The 13,840-nt window shown below is 48.3% G+C and overlaps 7 protein-coding genes across 13 annotated transcripts in view; 4 read left to right on the top strand and 3 right to left on the bottom strand.

Annotated features, from left to right (window-relative positions):
* Positions 1-1,708, top strand: part of LOC112345982 (pentatricopeptide repeat-containing protein At4g02750-like) — a 2,025-nt gene extending 317 nt beyond the window's left edge. Inside the window, exon 2 of the mRNA XM_024673877.1 lies at positions 16-1,708. Coding sequence (XP_024529645.1) covers positions 16-1,708 — 1,693 coding nt within the window. The remainder of the gene's footprint in view (positions 1-15) is intronic.
* A 27-nt stretch (positions 1,709-1,735) lies between these two features.
* On the bottom strand, positions 1,736-3,090 carry LOC9650764 (enoyl-[acyl-carrier-protein] reductase, mitochondrial). The gene is made up of 5 exons (XM_002968608.2): positions 2,805-3,090; positions 2,484-2,749; positions 2,310-2,431; positions 2,170-2,252; positions 1,736-2,110 (listed from the first exon to the last, which is right to left on the bottom strand). The coding sequence occupies exons 1-5, from the start codon at positions 3,030-3,032 to the stop codon at positions 1,802-1,804; spliced, it is 1,008 nt and encodes a 335-aa protein (XP_002968654.1). The 5' UTR covers positions 3,033-3,090; the 3' UTR covers positions 1,736-1,801.
* A 50-nt stretch (positions 3,091-3,140) lies between these two features.
* Positions 3,141-5,206, bottom strand: LOC112346048. The gene is made up of 9 exons (XM_024674062.1): positions 5,082-5,206; positions 4,936-5,013; positions 4,776-4,852; positions 4,632-4,698; positions 4,520-4,582; positions 4,356-4,463; positions 4,239-4,301; positions 4,126-4,176; positions 3,141-4,073 (listed from the first exon to the last, which is right to left on the bottom strand). Exons 1-9 carry the CDS (start codon positions 5,190-5,192, stop codon positions 3,276-3,278), a joined length of 1,416 nt encoding a protein of 471 aa, XP_024529830.1. The 5' UTR covers positions 5,193-5,206; the 3' UTR covers positions 3,141-3,275.
* A 179-nt stretch (positions 5,207-5,385) lies between these two features.
* LOC9651617 (auxin-responsive protein SAUR50) lies at positions 5,386-5,967 on the bottom strand. The gene has a single exon (XM_024674074.1). The coding sequence runs from the start codon at positions 5,910-5,912 to the stop codon at positions 5,511-5,513; it is 402 nt and encodes a 133-aa protein (XP_024529842.1). The 5' UTR covers positions 5,913-5,967; the 3' UTR covers positions 5,386-5,510.
* A 2,344-nt stretch (positions 5,968-8,311) lies between these two features.
* LOC9651616 (auxin-induced protein 6B) lies at positions 8,312-8,960 on the top strand. Its single transcript, XM_024674073.1, has one exon. It carries the CDS (start codon positions 8,349-8,351, stop codon positions 8,769-8,771), a length of 423 nt encoding a protein of 140 aa, XP_024529841.1. The 5' UTR covers positions 8,312-8,348; the 3' UTR covers positions 8,772-8,960.
* Positions 8,961-9,473: 513 nt separating this feature from the next.
* LOC9651615 (auxin-responsive protein SAUR71) lies at positions 9,474-10,302 on the top strand. Its single transcript, XM_002968890.2, has one exon. The coding sequence runs from the start codon at positions 9,799-9,801 to the stop codon at positions 10,264-10,266; it is 468 nt and encodes a 155-aa protein (XP_002968936.1). The 5' UTR covers positions 9,474-9,798; the 3' UTR covers positions 10,267-10,302.
* On the top strand, positions 10,301-13,602 carry LOC9650763 (protein root UVB sensitive 1, chloroplastic). 7 transcript variants are annotated; one of them, XM_024674054.1, is made up of 11 exons: positions 10,301-11,152; positions 11,221-11,496; positions 11,544-11,600; positions 11,651-11,849; positions 11,905-12,017; positions 12,071-12,241; positions 12,301-12,529; positions 12,582-12,609; positions 12,667-12,714; positions 12,781-13,160; positions 13,211-13,419. In XM_024674054.1, exons 1-7 carry the CDS (start codon positions 10,316-10,318, stop codon positions 12,526-12,528), a joined length of 1,881 nt encoding a protein of 626 aa, XP_024529822.1. In that variant the 5' UTR covers positions 10,301-10,315; the 3' UTR covers position 12,529; positions 12,582-12,609; positions 12,667-12,714; positions 12,781-13,160; positions 13,211-13,419. The 7 variants fall into 7 exon arrangements, with proteins under 7 accessions (XP_024529822.1, XP_024529824.1, XP_024529825.1 ...); XM_024674056.1 differs by having other exon boundaries at positions 12,582-12,855; positions 12,928-13,036; positions 13,080-13,160; XM_024674057.1 differs by having other exon boundaries at positions 12,301-12,714; positions 12,781-12,855; positions 12,928-13,160.
* The last annotated feature ends 238 nt before the right edge of the window (positions 13,603-13,840 follow it).

Below are 13,840 nucleotides of genomic sequence, written 5' to 3'. Positions count from 1 at the left end.
ACGGGCATATTGAAGAGGCAGCGCAGGTGTACACAGGATGCCTCAACTGGATCTGGTGACGTGGACGACCATGCTAGTCGCATATGCCCAAGAAGGAAATCTTAGAGAATCATTGCAAGTATTCTCTGAAATGCGCGAGAGAGACATAGTGACCTGGAATGCCATGCTGACTGCATATGCCCAAAATGGGCAAATACATAAGATGAAAGAGTTTTCTTACAAGATGCCAGAACAAAACCTTGTAACGTGGAATGCATTACTGGGGGGATTTGCCAAAAACGGCCGATTGCAGGATTCCAAGCGGATGTTTGATTCCATGGCCGAAAGGAATCTCGTGACGTGGAACTCGATGCTTACGGCATATGCCCATCTGGGGCATCTGCTGGATGCTAAGAACCTCTTTGACACGATGCCCGAATGGGATCTCCACTGCAATACGGCGCTCCAATCCGCCTACGCTAATGCCGGATGCGTGAGCGATGCGAAGAGGCTCTTTGATTCCGCCCAGCAGCGGGATCTGGCGTGCTGGAACTCGATGATCTCTGCTTATGCTCATGCCGGACAAGTATCGCAGTCGAGATCTCTCTTTGATGCGATGCCTGAGAGGGATGTTCTCTCCTGGACGGCGATGCTCGTCGCCTACACTCAAAGCAGACAGATTAGAGAGGCCCAAGCCTTGTTTTGCGAGATGAAGGGGCGGAGCTTGATCGCCTGCAATGCTATGCTTGCGGCGTTCTCCCAGGCAGGGATGCTGGACTCAGCCAGGGACCTCTTCGAATTCTCCTTCCAGAAGCGGGATCTTATCACCTGGAACGCAATGCTTAGCGGGTATGCCCAGAGCGGGCAAATCCGGCAGGCCCGTGAGCTGTTCGATCGAATGCCGGAGAGGAATCTCGTCTCGTGGACAACGCTTCTGGGTGGATTTGCGTCGATTGGTTGGGTGGAAGAGGCGAAATCAATGTTTGATCGAATGGCGCGCTGGGATCTCGTCGCCATCAATGCAATGATCACAGCCTTTGCCTCGCAAGGGCATCTTGGCGAGGCAAAGAGGATCTTTAGCACAATGGAGGAACGGAATCTAGTCACCTGGACGATTGTTGTGTCCGCCGTGGCGCAAGCTGGCCAGCTTGAAGATGCGTGGTATCTTTTTCACGCCATGGACGAAAGAAACTCTGTGACGCGGAATGCGATGCTCTCGGCATATGCCCAGCACGGGCATCTGCAAGATGCCAGGAGGATCTTTGATGGCATCGAGGAGCCCAGCGTGGTATCGTGGAACGCGCTCATGGCAGCGTATGGGCACAACCAGAGGCCACACGAGGCCTTACATCTGTTCCACGCAATGGTACTCGAGGCGGTGTCTCCGAACGACGTCTCCTTTGTGACGATGCTGAGGGCGTGCATCCATGCGGGCGAGTTACACCGAGGGCGCGCTGCATTTGTTTCGATCCATCGAGATTTCCAGCAGCGTCCCACGAAGCAGCACTTTAGCTGCGCGATCGATCTCCTGGCGCGCGGGGGATACGTTGTGGATGCCCGGGAGCTCGCCGAGACGATGCCGTTCGAGCCCGATTCGCTGGATCGGTCGTGCCTCTTGGGAGCCTGTGGCAGCCACAACGAAGCAAAATCGATATTTGACGGTGGCGGCAGTCCTGCGGATGCCGCTGGCTATATCCTCCTTGCGAACTCTGTGGCACTAGACAAATAGTCTCACTATCTCTTGTTAATACACAGCTTTAGAACACACAACAGTGAAAAATTCTTTATTCCAAGGCACAGATCATACGAGCAAAACGTTTTCTCAAAGTTTGGTTTCTAGAAGTACTTTGGTACCTCCACCGCCTTTTCCCACGCCTTTGAGGGCCTCCTCGACGTCCGAGAGCTCGTATCTCTTGCACGGCGAGAGCTGAAAGACCTTCGCTTCGAAAAGCCTCCACGCCTCGCTGATGAAAGCGTCTCTGTGCTCCACAGAGTCCCAGTAATTCATCACGAGCCAGCCTTTGATCTCCACTTGCCGGAGCAGATCATAGATGTTTATGGTGGCTTCCGTGCCGGAGAGAACGCCATACAGAAACACCGTTCCTTTTCTTCTCACGCATCCTGTCACAATCTAAAACCAGAAGCACACATTTACTTGAATGCCCAGTAAGAAAGGGAGAAAGAAAGTACCTTGGTCATGTCTCCACCAACGCAATCCAAAGCTCCATACACGAGCTTATTACTTGTAATCTCCTTGACTCTCGCAACAACATCTGTCAAAACAAACACGTTAAAATCTAGAAGAATGCAAACGGATGACAAGAGATTACCTTCGGTTGTAGAACAAATCACTTCGTCGGCCCCGAGTGCCTTGAGCTCTTCTTTCTGCTCTTCCCGTCGGACAACATTGATTGTCTTGATCCCCTTGTGCTTGGCTAGCTGGATCACAAGCCTGTAATCAAAGAGATAAATTAGGAAAACTAGAAGAACTTTCAAGACTTTACCTTCCAAGCATGGAACCGGCAGCTGTTTGCAGCATAAAATCGCCCTCGGGGACATGAAGGTCTCTCATCAAACCAACAGCAGTCCACGGATTCAGGACAAACTGCGCTGCCACCTCGTCGGAGACGGAGTCCGGCACCAAAGTGAGCATGCTTTCTCTCACACAAACATACTCTTGCCACGAACCATCACCGCTCTCAATCGCTGACTCCCATACAAACGGCACCACCCTCTGCCCCGGCTTCACTTTGGTAACTCCATCTCCAATCTGGAAGCTCTCAAAGTCAGCAAACAAAAACAGCAAAAATTGTTCGCGAACTTACAGCATGAACTATCCCGTATCCTTCCGAGCCTGGCGTGGAAACAGGACGGCCATGGCGACTTAGAGGGGAAGTAAGATCCGTCGGATTGATGGGCCTCAAAAGAAGGTGGATAACAACCTTGCCTGGAAGCGCCTCGGGAATCGGCCTGCTAGCCAGTTCCAGTTTTCCAATCCCCGTATAATTTGGATCAACCTTGTGTAGTATAGCTCTGTTGCCTGTGCTCGCCATTAAGCCACAAAACTAGACCCAGCACCCTCCCCATCCCAGCGATTTATATACTTCCGAAAGTCGACTCCGAATTGACGTGATAGAAAAAAAGTTTTTTCCGGATCTGAGCCTGTTGCTTCAACGAAACTTCAGTAGCAGCTTCACACTTTGGACTCGTTCGGTTGGACTTTTCCCAATTGATCCAGTTTATTGATGACGCCCTTTACAGTGCTGGTCCTGTACCCCCCGAAAAAAATACGAGTGCTAATAGACTTTCCTCGAGATGAAAGGAGCCAAGCTTCTCCTCCGCTCCGGGAGTTCGATCATTGATGATGCCGGTTGCTGTTTCCACGACTCCCTGAACGCTTCAATATTGTTCCTGTTTCCAAGGCTCCCATCTTTGTCGAGTCGAGCAACCGCGCCACCGGCAACAGGATCATCCCAGCAGTTTCTATAGTATCTCTCGGCTTCTTTCCTTCTTCTGCGTCGGTGCCTACTGCTGCTGTTGCAGATTCCCCTAAACCTGGACTCCTCAGCAGCTCTGCGAACAGCATTTGTGTAGAAATTCTCCGACGAAGAGTCTGTTTGCTGCTGCCGTCTTGGACGGTGTTCGCGATGACGATAGGCCTCCGATAGTCTGACATAATTCTCAGGTAGACAGGGCTGAGGAAAGCTTTGCCGTTTTCTAACGTTCAGTCGACCGATCATATCTGACATGTCTTCAATTGCCGCTTTCAAGCGTTCTCTGGAAAGTGATACTCTTCTGTGGCCCTCTTCAAAGGCGTTGTCACAGCGACGCCAATAGCCTGTTCTTCCTTCATCCTCGAACTGACGGACTGAAACTCGTGGTTCGTCGAGGCCCTGTGTCTCGTTAGAAGTCCCCGTGAGTTGATCACTATAACGCGGACGGAGCGGCCTTCGTGCTCGTTTACGATCTTCCTCCTCGGACACGGACAATGTTTTGCTGCTTTCTACTTCCGGCTTCATGCATGGTGCTCTACGTACTTGATCAGCACGCTCGATTGACTCCTCAAGAGCCGTTATCCAGGAACTCATCTCTTTCTGTTCAAAAGAATAACATTAGATTTTTAAAGTTGCAGCGCATTGCGCGTACCTCTTTAGAGTGATGTGCTATGATTTGAAACTCCAGCTGATTAAATGACATCTGGGTCATCACGAACAAAAATTGAGTGAGTAAAGAGCAAACAGTCTAGGCGTGCTTCTTACCTTGACGTTCGCGCGGAAAAGAGAGGTCACAGATCGCACATGTCGACCAAGTATGTTTGTTCCCTGCAAATACGTGCCATGTTAGAGAAATCGTTCGCGCCTAAAGCAACCACTTACGGCAAACATAAGAAGCTTTCCAGGTACAACCACCAGAAAGCGTTCTGTCCTCCTCCGCTTAGCTTTTGCTTTGCGCAAAATGATTCCATATTTGAGTATCCTTTTGTCCTGCGAGAAGTACGACACGCTTACGAGAGGAATTTCATTTTCTCCAAGTCTCTTACCAGGCCGACAATACTAATGCCTTGACGCACAGCTTCTACTGCAGTCATATTTTTCGCGATACACTGCAAAAGCCCGGTAAGTGACGCTAAAGCTTACTTGCTGCATTGATACCTGCAGAAGATGTAGCATGCATTCCTTCTCGGCGCTGTTCTGGACGTTGAGCTCTAACTCAAGTAAACTGCCAAGCTGGGCGATTTTAAGATTGGCCACTAACACCAACAAAACCAAAGAAATTTGATGTTTGCATGGACTAACCCAAAGAAAAGCGACACGAAAGGATCCTCGACATCTTTATCGAACGCGCATCGCGTGTACGAGTCAAACGGCCGTGCCTGAAAAGGTCTGAAATGATAAGTGTGTTCGCTCGGACCAAAAAATCTCCACTGAAGAGAGCACGAAGAAGAAAAGAACCAACCACGACGACGCGCTCCCTATCCAGCAAGATGAATGTACGCACCGCAAAATTTACTTCCAAGATCGCCTTCTCCCACTCCTGCAATACCAGATCGTTTCATCTCGCAGCGATCATTGCAATCAATCACGTGACAATCTCCTTCTCACCTTGCCGCCGCCGCTGCCGCCGTCGCGAAATGCGATCTGGAAGGAGAAGAGCTGCGCGTAGTCGAGCGGCGGAGGCGGCGCTCCCGCTGCTCCATCCGCGACGCGCATCATCGCGCAACACTGCCCTAAAATAAGAATCGATGGAAATGCACCGTTGGATCTCCTGTCGTCCCCATATTACAAGGAATCTATCCGGAATTTACCCGGAGCAAACTTTGTACGTCAGCACGATCTAGACGAAGAACTTGTCACTGTCTAGAGGAGACGAAGAAGATGGACTAGCTAACTATATTTTAATCGAAAAAAAGGAGAAGAACTCCTCCGCGAGAATCGATCGATCCAAACAAGCTTTGAATCAGATCGACCAACAAGCTCGCCCTTCTAAACTCTTCCACTTTTCTGATTTTTCTCCCTTTCGATCGATGATGATCAAGACGAGTAGAATTGGAGAAGCTCGTCGAGCTCCAGATGCCTGGCTTGAGCGTCATTGTTGTTGAGCAGCCAAAGTACGTGCTCGAACAGAACAGCCTCGCACGGAATGCTGAGAGCTCCCGCATGATCAAAGCCGTACTCCTCGGCAGCTTTCTCCAGGAGCGCTCTGAAGAGGGGGTGATTGAGGTGCTCCATTCTAACCAAGAACCGGTGCCTCTCCTCGCCGGCATACACTGCAAAGCTTCCCTGCGGGACATTCGGAGGAGCAAAGTTGAGGCTGCCTTCGCAGTCACTGCTACTGTCGCTGGAGAATCCGCTCGAGGAGCCATTGCTGCTGTAGCTCCTTGGTAGCTTGCTCGATGGGAGCGCCTTTCTGAGGATCGATACAAGTTTTGCCATTGACAGTGTGTTCTTCCTTCCAAAACTTTTCTCGTTTCAAAGTGGAGAAACTTTTCTTTCTTCTTGATCTTTCTTCCGCGAGGTGGAAAAAAACGCTGAAAGCTTCCAAAGCGGAAGATCAAAAGAAAGCTCACTGCTGATGCTTGATTTCAGCCTGCAAAGACCCTGAACTTTTATAGCAGGATCCGCAGAGTCACATTTCTCCGCTACGCCGGAGATAAATCGCGTCAAGATGACGGGGAAGATCGTGACGGAGGGATCTACTACTCGGCTGGAACAACTTGTGCTCCCTACCAGACATGCAGATCAGCATGATTCATGACAATTTTGTGAGAGCGGAAAAAATACAAAAGGAAAAAAAAAAAATCAGTCCTTGAGCTTGCATAAAGTATACATATCTATCTCTTGCTTTCCTCTCTGCTCGCGATGAATTCCTCCAGGAGCTCTTGAGCATTGTCATCCAGTGGTCCTGGGTTTCTTGCGGTGTGGTCCTCCCGCTCTTAAGTTTTCAAAGATCTCAAAATGAACCTTCCAAAGATCTCACTTCCAGAGTCAATCGGAAAAGCTCTATGAAAACGAAAGGAAAAACAGCATTGAATGCAGTACTTAGTACCTAATTGTTCCGTCGAAGGTCGATGATCAAGGAAAGGACGATCGGAACATCGCCGGTACTCTATCTTTTAAGAAAAAAAATCGTTCTTTTTTCTTTTTCTCCTTTTTTTCGGCTGGAACCATTAGCCTAGCTATCATCAGCAGCAGCTGTAAGCCTGCAAGGGTACCAGCTGAAATTAGTGATCATGGTCCCCGCAACTTGAAAATCATATTTTTTTGGTTCCTCCACAAACCATTTTTTTAGCTTGACATTCCTGATTGGATTTGTCAGCGTTGTTTCGGGGGGAGACAATACCTCGGCAGCAACAAAACCTCTCCCCAGAGCTCCTCAAGAGTAGCGCCCCATGCAAGCAACCAGTAAACAAGCTTTTCTCTCCTTTTCTCCTCCACAAGTTCTGTTCCTCAACCAGCCAAAAGAAACTCTTGGCAAGCAAAAAACCGATCAGAATCGTTTTTTTAGTTCTTCTGCCTGTTCTAATCGAGCTCCAACTTTGAAAAGATTGGATCATACCTCACTGTCGCGCACACCTCTTTCATCAAAGTCACATGCCACACTTAAGTTTGCGGTCCCCTCTCTGCAATGACCCGATGAACAGAACAACAGCAAATGCGGTAAGAAAGAAGCTCCCGCGAGGGCTCCCCGAGCAAGAACACCGCAATTTTAATTCACAACATCTCTGGAGAACGATTAATCTCGTTGTCTCGTCGTCGTCGTCGCATTCGCGCTGGAACCACTGGAGTTATGAGCTTCTGATCCCAGGACAAAGCGTGTAGAGGTACAATTTGTACCACCCCATTGTTTCTTCCTCTCTTTTTTCCTTTTTCTCTCTAGTGTGAAGATTCAGCTACCAAGTTAAGTTGGCCAGAGCGTGTTGGCTACCCACCAATCTCTTTCATGTGCAATGATTCTTATAATTGCCGGAGCTTGGCTTTGGTTCTTCGATTGTCCGGAACGTTGCATGACAAGCTTTGAATCGTTTTATCCGGATTCAGCGAGGTTCCCTATCCAGTCCGGCCAGCTTCTTCGCTGGAGCTTGGAGCTGGAGGATCACAACCCCTGCACGTTAGACAGCACGACTTAATGGCGAAAGGAACACACTGGAGGAAAAAGAGAGAAGCAAAAAAGCAAGAGGAGGCTTGAATACAGACCTCCTGCACAGTCCTTGCGACTTGAGTTGACACTCGCTGATATCAGGTTCATGTTCTCCAGTATTTTGGCCGGTTTTTCTTCATTGTGATTACTTTTATAAAGCGCGCGCACAGTGCCTCTTGAGTGAATGCATCTCTCTACCATCTAATGCAAACACCGACATTCGATTTAGTTCCTCAAAGCCAAACACCAACTTGAATGGAAAGGAAATCGCCCAGCAAACCAATGAGCTCCCGTCTATAGATCGCGGAGCCGCTTTGCAGCGACACAAACCTTCCTAGCGTAAAAAGAAATAAGAACCAGCAGTTTTTTGAGGATCCGACAAGGAGGCCCAGGTTGGGTGACACGAGAGTTGTCCCTAGGATTTCCAGCAAGTTCCTGTTACTAGGCGAGACAACGCACAGGACCATAACTGCAACGATTGAAATGAAAGAGCCACACTTCCCACCTGGAGAGAGCTCCAGCAGTTGGAACGCATCGCTCACCCTTTAATAATCAAGTGAAAAGGAATGGAAAACGAAAGAAAAAAGAGTTTTTTCTCCAGTTCTTTACGTTCGATCTCCCACGCTATAAAGCTTGGTTGTGAACAAGGAGCCACAACTCCCAGTTTCTCGGTTTTTTCCTCGGTTCTCTTTCTCTAGTGTGCTTTGAGTCAATCATTCCTTGCTAGTAGCATGCACAAAAAATTTTTAGCTGCTCTCAAAAGCTCTCCATCTCCCGGAAGCTCGTCACGGTCGAGCTCAAGTGTTTCGAGCATGCAAAGGATGCCTTCGTGGCAAATGAGCGACTTAGACAGTGACGAAGAAAGCGTCTCTAGAACAAATCAACCGCCACCGGATGTTCCAAAGGGATTCTTTGCAGCTTACGCTGGAAGCAAGAGGTTCATCGTGAGCACAAAGCACCTCACGCATCCCATTTTCAGGGCCTTGCTCCAAAAGGCCGCCGACGAGTATGGATTTCGTCACAGCGGAGCTCTCCAAATTCCCTGCGAGGCTGTTTTGTTTGAGCATTTTCTATGGCTGCTGGACACGAAAGACCCCGTGTGCGCGAAGCTCGAGCAGATCCACGACCTTGTGGAGTTTTACAACAGGGACTAGAAGCTCTCTAATATAGGTTTTAGAGGAAGCCCTCTACTCCACAGGAGATGGATCCAAGCCAGCAGCACCAAGATCGAGTAGATCGGCTAGTGGGTCTGCTGGGTTTTTGTAAATCGTTCGTCCTTGTGAAGAAAATCAAACTATAATCACGATACTCAAACTGTAACCCCGTAACTTGCTTATCTGAGTAGAAACGTAATTTCGTACTCATCCGCGTACTACAAGTTGGAATAAAAAGCAAGCGAAAGTGTCGAAAGCGACTGGATTTCCTGCTCTTCACGCACCCCGATTGGCGTCCACAACCACACATCCATTGCAGCAATTGGCTGTTTGAGCAGAGATATCATGCCAGGCTCGAAAGGATCTCCTCGTCGATCACCATCGCTCGCAAAAACTAAACTTTTGATGCTTTCTCGCAATCTTACGGCCGCATCTTCGAGCATTCCGTCCAGAGATGATCTCTAGAACCACGAGGAAGCAAAAAGAAAGAGAGGAGAATCAAGCTTTCCTGGACAGAGATTTGGTCTTGATTGATTGATCTCGCAAAAAACAGCGAAAAAAACAGCGAAACAAGACGGCTGTCGGAGTGGCCAGCCAGCTAACGCAAAAAATACGTAAGTCGCAGCGGTCGCAGCATTGACAGCTAGGGGCTCCATTGACAGCCCTGGACGAGAACGCGACCAGAAAAGCCACCCTTTTTTTTTTCTCTCTTCTTCGTTTGTTTGTTTGCTCTCTGGCTATGGCGGACGAGGGACGGTTACACATCATCTTTGATACAACCTTTATACAAACCCGTTGGTATTAACTCCGTTTGTGTCTTCATCTGTCGCAACTCGCATTCTCCGCATTAAAACGCGGCGAACAAACACTCATCCTTTCCAAGATGAAGGAAGCTCTGATGCAATCCATGGCCGCCATAGCTTCTTCTTAGCAAGCAAGCTACTCTCCCAAAATCCATCTTTTCCCCAGTTTGTGTTGGTGTTTTCCTCATCTATATGTTGCGTATCTAAGCGCCGTCGAGAGATTCATGGCTGGGAGCGCGAGCAGCAAGGTGAAGAGAATCGTGGATAAGTGGCAGAAGAAGCTCAAGCGATCGGGGCGATCGTATGCTTCATTGGAGTCGGCGTCGCCGCTATCAACTTGCGCGAGCGATCTGGAGGAGTTTGATCACAAGCAGCAGCCGCAGCGAGCATCCAAGATCATCGCAAAAGAGGAGGCAAGAGCTCCAGAAGACGCGTTCGTGGTTTACGTGGGCAAGGAAGCGAGACGATACGTGGTGGAAGCGCGCCACTTGAAGCATCCACTGTTTAAATCCTTCGTCCAAAAATCCGCGGCGAGCAATCTCGAGGAGGAGGAGGAGGAGGACGCGCTGGTGAGAATCTCTTGCGAGGTTGTCATGTTTGAGCATCTCCTGTGGACGCTGGAGAACTATGATCCAGCCGAGCTCCACGGAGAAGCTCTCAATGAGCTCCTCGATATGTATGCTACGAGCTAAAGAGCTCGGAACAAATCAATCTAGTTCATTTTTTTAGGGTTCTTAGCAAATGTTCTCTTGTGGCGTAGGCGCGGCCAAGGCGCCCGGCTGGAGGAGGCTCGATCGGTGCTCGTCCGCGCGTAATCCGAGGCGTGCTGGTAAGATTCTAGCTGTAGCGCACCAGCAGACGCGGGGGATCGGAGGTTTGCTCCGGGCATTTCACGATGCCCCGGATCGTCACGGCCGGAGCTCGTGTAGGAATATAGGGAAGAACAGATGGGATGAGTCGAGAAGGAAGATCGAGATTGCGCTCGATTTGGAGCATTTCAGTGGTGGTGACGGTAATGGAGGGTTTAAGAATTTTGGGAATGGAGGAGATGGGGATAGTAGTGACAACGATGGTGGCAAGGATCCAAAGGACTGGATCAAGCTCTTGAGATATTTGTGTTGTGCGGCACTGGGGGTTTGCGTTCTCGTACACAGTAGTAATGGCAGCAGTCAGGCTCTAACGCATGAAGCTGGTAGAATCAGTGACGATGCTATCTGGAAAGTGAAGGATGGGAAATGGACGAGATATATCGTTGATGAGGCTAGCATGGCGCTGGTTGTGGACGTCACGAAGATGAGCGAAGACGAAGCCATGGCTTACGAGCAGGAGTGCCTGGAAAGAGAGAAGAACAGCAAAGGCAAATCTTCTCCTTCAACTGACAAAGCTGGCGCCGTGAGCACGGGAAGATCTCGCAAGCTGGGAGTTGACGAGATTGTCAGCTGGTGTTTGGATGCTCTCAAGACAACGATGCTTCCCATAGGATACCCGAAGACTGTGAGTGATGACTACACGGAGTACACTTTGTGGAGGATGGGACAGATCATAGCGAGCCAAATAAGTGGAGTCCTGACTACGCAGGTTCGGTTTTTAATTTTTGTTCCTTCAGGAGGATTTCGATTGAACAACAAAATCTCTTTTCTGTATAGGCTTTGCTTTACGCAGTTGGACTAGGAAAAGGTGCCATTCCCACGGCAGCCGCAATCAATTGGGTTCTCAAGGACGGCATTGGATACCTTAGTAAGATCGTGCTCTCAAAGTATGGTCGTCACTTCGACGTCCATCCAAAGGGTTGGAGGTTATTATCGGACTTGATTGAAGATGGTGCATGTGGTTTGGAGCTGCTTACTCCGACGTTTCCACATCTCTTTGTTCCTCTTACCGCGGTTGCTGGAGCTGGGAAGTCCGCTGCTGGTTTGATTCAGGTAATTAAGTGTTGTTACAAGGAGAGCTTTCGAAAATTTCCATTCAGGCGGCAACAAGGAGCTGTTTCTACGCTGGTTTTGCAACTCAAAACAACTTTGCAGAGGTCTGAGTTTACAAGCGCTGCCGTTGTAGTTTAAACTCACGTGTACGCAGGTTATTGCTAAAGGTGAAGCTCAAGGAATGGTGAGCAAGTCGCTTGGAATTGCTTTGGGCATTGGAATATCGAGCAAAGTTGGATCATCCGGACCTTTGCTAGTACTATCTTTTGGTACAGTGACAGCAGTGCATGTTTTGTGCAACCTCAAGTCTTATCAAGCCGTGCAGCTTCACACGTTGAATCCTTACAGAACAGGTGCTTGCGTGCTCGTCCAGCCTACTTGAGACTGAAAAGATGCCATTTTGTGCAGGCCTTATCATGGCAGAATATTTGACGACGCAGAGAATTCCATCCGTAAGAGACGTAAACTCCGTGGAGCCCATTTTCACGGTCGCAGACTTTTTTTCCAGCAAGAAAGCACCGGTTAGTACGCATGTTGGTCGCTTTTTGCTCACCTCAAAGTGTGTTGGCAATAGCTGTCTATTTCGTGCGAATCGAAATGTGCCGCGGCTGACATCGAGAAGAACTTAAAACTGGGAGTCAGTTTTGGCGAAGCAGTGGCTAGCAGAGGAGCTGCTCAAGCGTTGCTTGATCTTTACAGTGGAGAGGAGTACCTCTTAACATATGACGACAGTCATTGCTTTAAGGTAACATCGCAGACACGTTGTGTCCGTTTGTAACAGCAGAAGCGAACTGCGCTGTGCAGGTCGTACTCAAGAAATCGGCGTCGCCACATGATATGTTGAGAGCCGTAGTACAAGCTTCATACTTGAGACATATTCACAATCAACAGAGCCTCTCTAAAGACGAGCTACTTAAACTTTCGTACCAGAGCATGCAGCAAAGTTTCAACGAGCTGATACAGGGGCTCCAAGCTGCCGGCTGGTCCACGAGCGGATTGGTGGCAAGGCCTGGATCAAACAGGCTTGGTTGAGGTACATTGAATCAGTTTTCCTGTGCTGCTGCACGTCTACGCCTTTGCTGCAGGCTTGGATTTAGCGAAGTCGGATTCATGGTAAATGTATTAGAATATCCGCTTGCCTTTGTCAACAGCTTTTATGTGTTCGGCCAGTTGCAAGGAAAATACCTCTCAAGCATCAAAAGGCCCTTTGGTTTAGCGGTACGGAGCTGATGGTTTTTATTGATAGGCTTGCAAGGAGTCATGGCGTTCGGGTTGGCTTTGCAGAGCAAGCGTGATTTACCAACAAAATCTAATGGTGAGACGATATTCACCACTACAACAGCTATTGTCGTTGTCAAGGTATGTCTATTTTGCGTTTTCCTACGTTCAGCAATCCTCATATGGAGGCTCACATCAACAATGCTGGAAAAGCTGGAAGTCGTTGGGGATTATTATCACTATTTAGATTGGAATAAAGGGCCTCTTTTTGCACCGACAATAATTTGGAGCTTCATAGCCCGACAAGCTCAAGATATCAAATGTAATTACTTCCTATAGTTAGTGCTGACCATTTTCTTTCACAGCTCGCATTTCACAGCCTTGGACAAAAACTTCCTCAAGCCAAAGCCACGTTGACGATGAGGACTTTGGTCTTTTTGACGCTGGTAAGTCACAATCTCTGCTATCGCTAAGAAAATTTTACTCTTGTGGACAGTGGATCAGAATGACTCTTCCGACAATCACGCGGTAGAAATCCAGAGATCTCTCATATGACGAACAGAGAATGAGGATTGTCATTCAGAGAACGGTAGAAGCACAAAAGCCATAAAAGACACTGGACAATTTAGAAGCTTTTAAAGAACGTGTAATACCAAATAACTTGTAACCATTTCCTCTGTGAAGGGACGAAAAGTTTGATGGAAAGAATGATTTTGACGGATAAATACAAATTTGAAGCTAGCGCACGCCTTGTTCATGCTTTCCTTTATTGTACTGAGAGTATGCAAGCCGTTTCATTTCCACAGGAAAAAGTTCTTAGTTGCTACGATACCAGAAACGCACGAACGAAACTAGAGGATCATGGCTTCCTCACGTGCCACTGGCGCATGGACTAGCTCCCTGGTCATTGCAAAGACATGGGAGTTGGTCTCACATTGTGAGAGATCTGATCTAGCTTGTTTGAGTTTGTTTGTAGATATGATCTGTAGTAATCTTGAAAAGGAATACCTGGAGATTAATTCTTTTTGGTTTGCTTAAACAAAACCTGTAGAGATAATAGTGGATATACCTAAAATGTATTTAAATATTTTAGAATATTCTACCATATGATGGTTGTTATTTATTT

This window comes from Selaginella moellendorffii, unplaced genomic scaffold (genome assembly GCF_000143415.4).
Source record: "Selaginella moellendorffii unplaced genomic scaffold, v1.0 SELMOscaffold_11, whole genome shotgun sequence".
NCBI classification, from domain to species: Eukaryota; Viridiplantae; Streptophyta; class Lycopodiopsida; order Selaginellales; family Selaginellaceae; genus Selaginella; species Selaginella moellendorffii.
The sequence above is the reverse complement of the archived record's forward strand: the minus strand, read 5'-3'. Positions and strand labels throughout refer to the sequence as shown.

Coding starts and splice junctions, on each gene's coding strand:
- LOC112346048 (XM_024674062.1), bottom strand. CDS start 5,192: ATGATGCGCGTCGCGGATGGAGCAGCGGGAGCGCCGCCTCCGCCGCTC. Junction 5,014..5,081: donor GCGGCAGCGGCGGCGGCAAG/GTGAGAAGGAGA, acceptor CTGGTATTGCAG/GAGTGGGAGAAGGCGATCTT. Junction 4,177..4,238: donor TTTTCCGCGCGAACGTCAAG/GTAAGAAGCACG, acceptor GTGATGACCCAG/ATGTCATTTAATCAGCTGGA.
- LOC9650764 (XM_002968608.2), bottom strand. CDS start 3,032: ATGGCGAGCACAGGCAACAGAGCTATACTACACAAGGTTGATCCAAAT. Junction 2,750..2,804: donor GATACGGGATAGTTCATGCT/GTAAGTTCGCGA, acceptor GAGAGCTTCCAG/ATTGGAGATGGAGTTACCAA. Junction 2,253..2,309: donor GATTTGTTCTACAACCGAAG/GTAATCTCTTGT, acceptor TTGTTTTGACAG/ATGTTGTTGCGAGAGTCAAG.
- LOC9651615 (XM_002968890.2), top strand. CDS start 9,799: ATGGCTGGGAGCGCGAGCAGCAAGGTGAAGAGAATCGTGGATAAGTGG.
- LOC9650763 (XM_024674060.1), top strand. CDS start 10,316: ATGTTCTCTTGTGGCGTAGGCGCGGCCAAGGCGCCCGGCTGGAGGAGG. Junction 11,497..11,543: donor CCGCTGCTGGTTTGATTCAG/GTAATTAAGTGT, acceptor ATTTCCATTCAG/GCGGCAACAAGGAGCTGTTT. Junction 12,242..12,300: donor ACGACAGTCATTGCTTTAAG/GTAACATCGCAG, acceptor TGCGCTGTGCAG/GTCGTACTCAAGAAATCGGC.
- LOC9651617 (XM_024674074.1), bottom strand. CDS start 5,912: ATGGCAAAACTTGTATCGATCCTCAGAAAGGCGCTCCCATCGAGCAAG.
- LOC9651616 (XM_024674073.1), top strand. CDS start 8,349: ATGCACAAAAAATTTTTAGCTGCTCTCAAAAGCTCTCCATCTCCCGGA.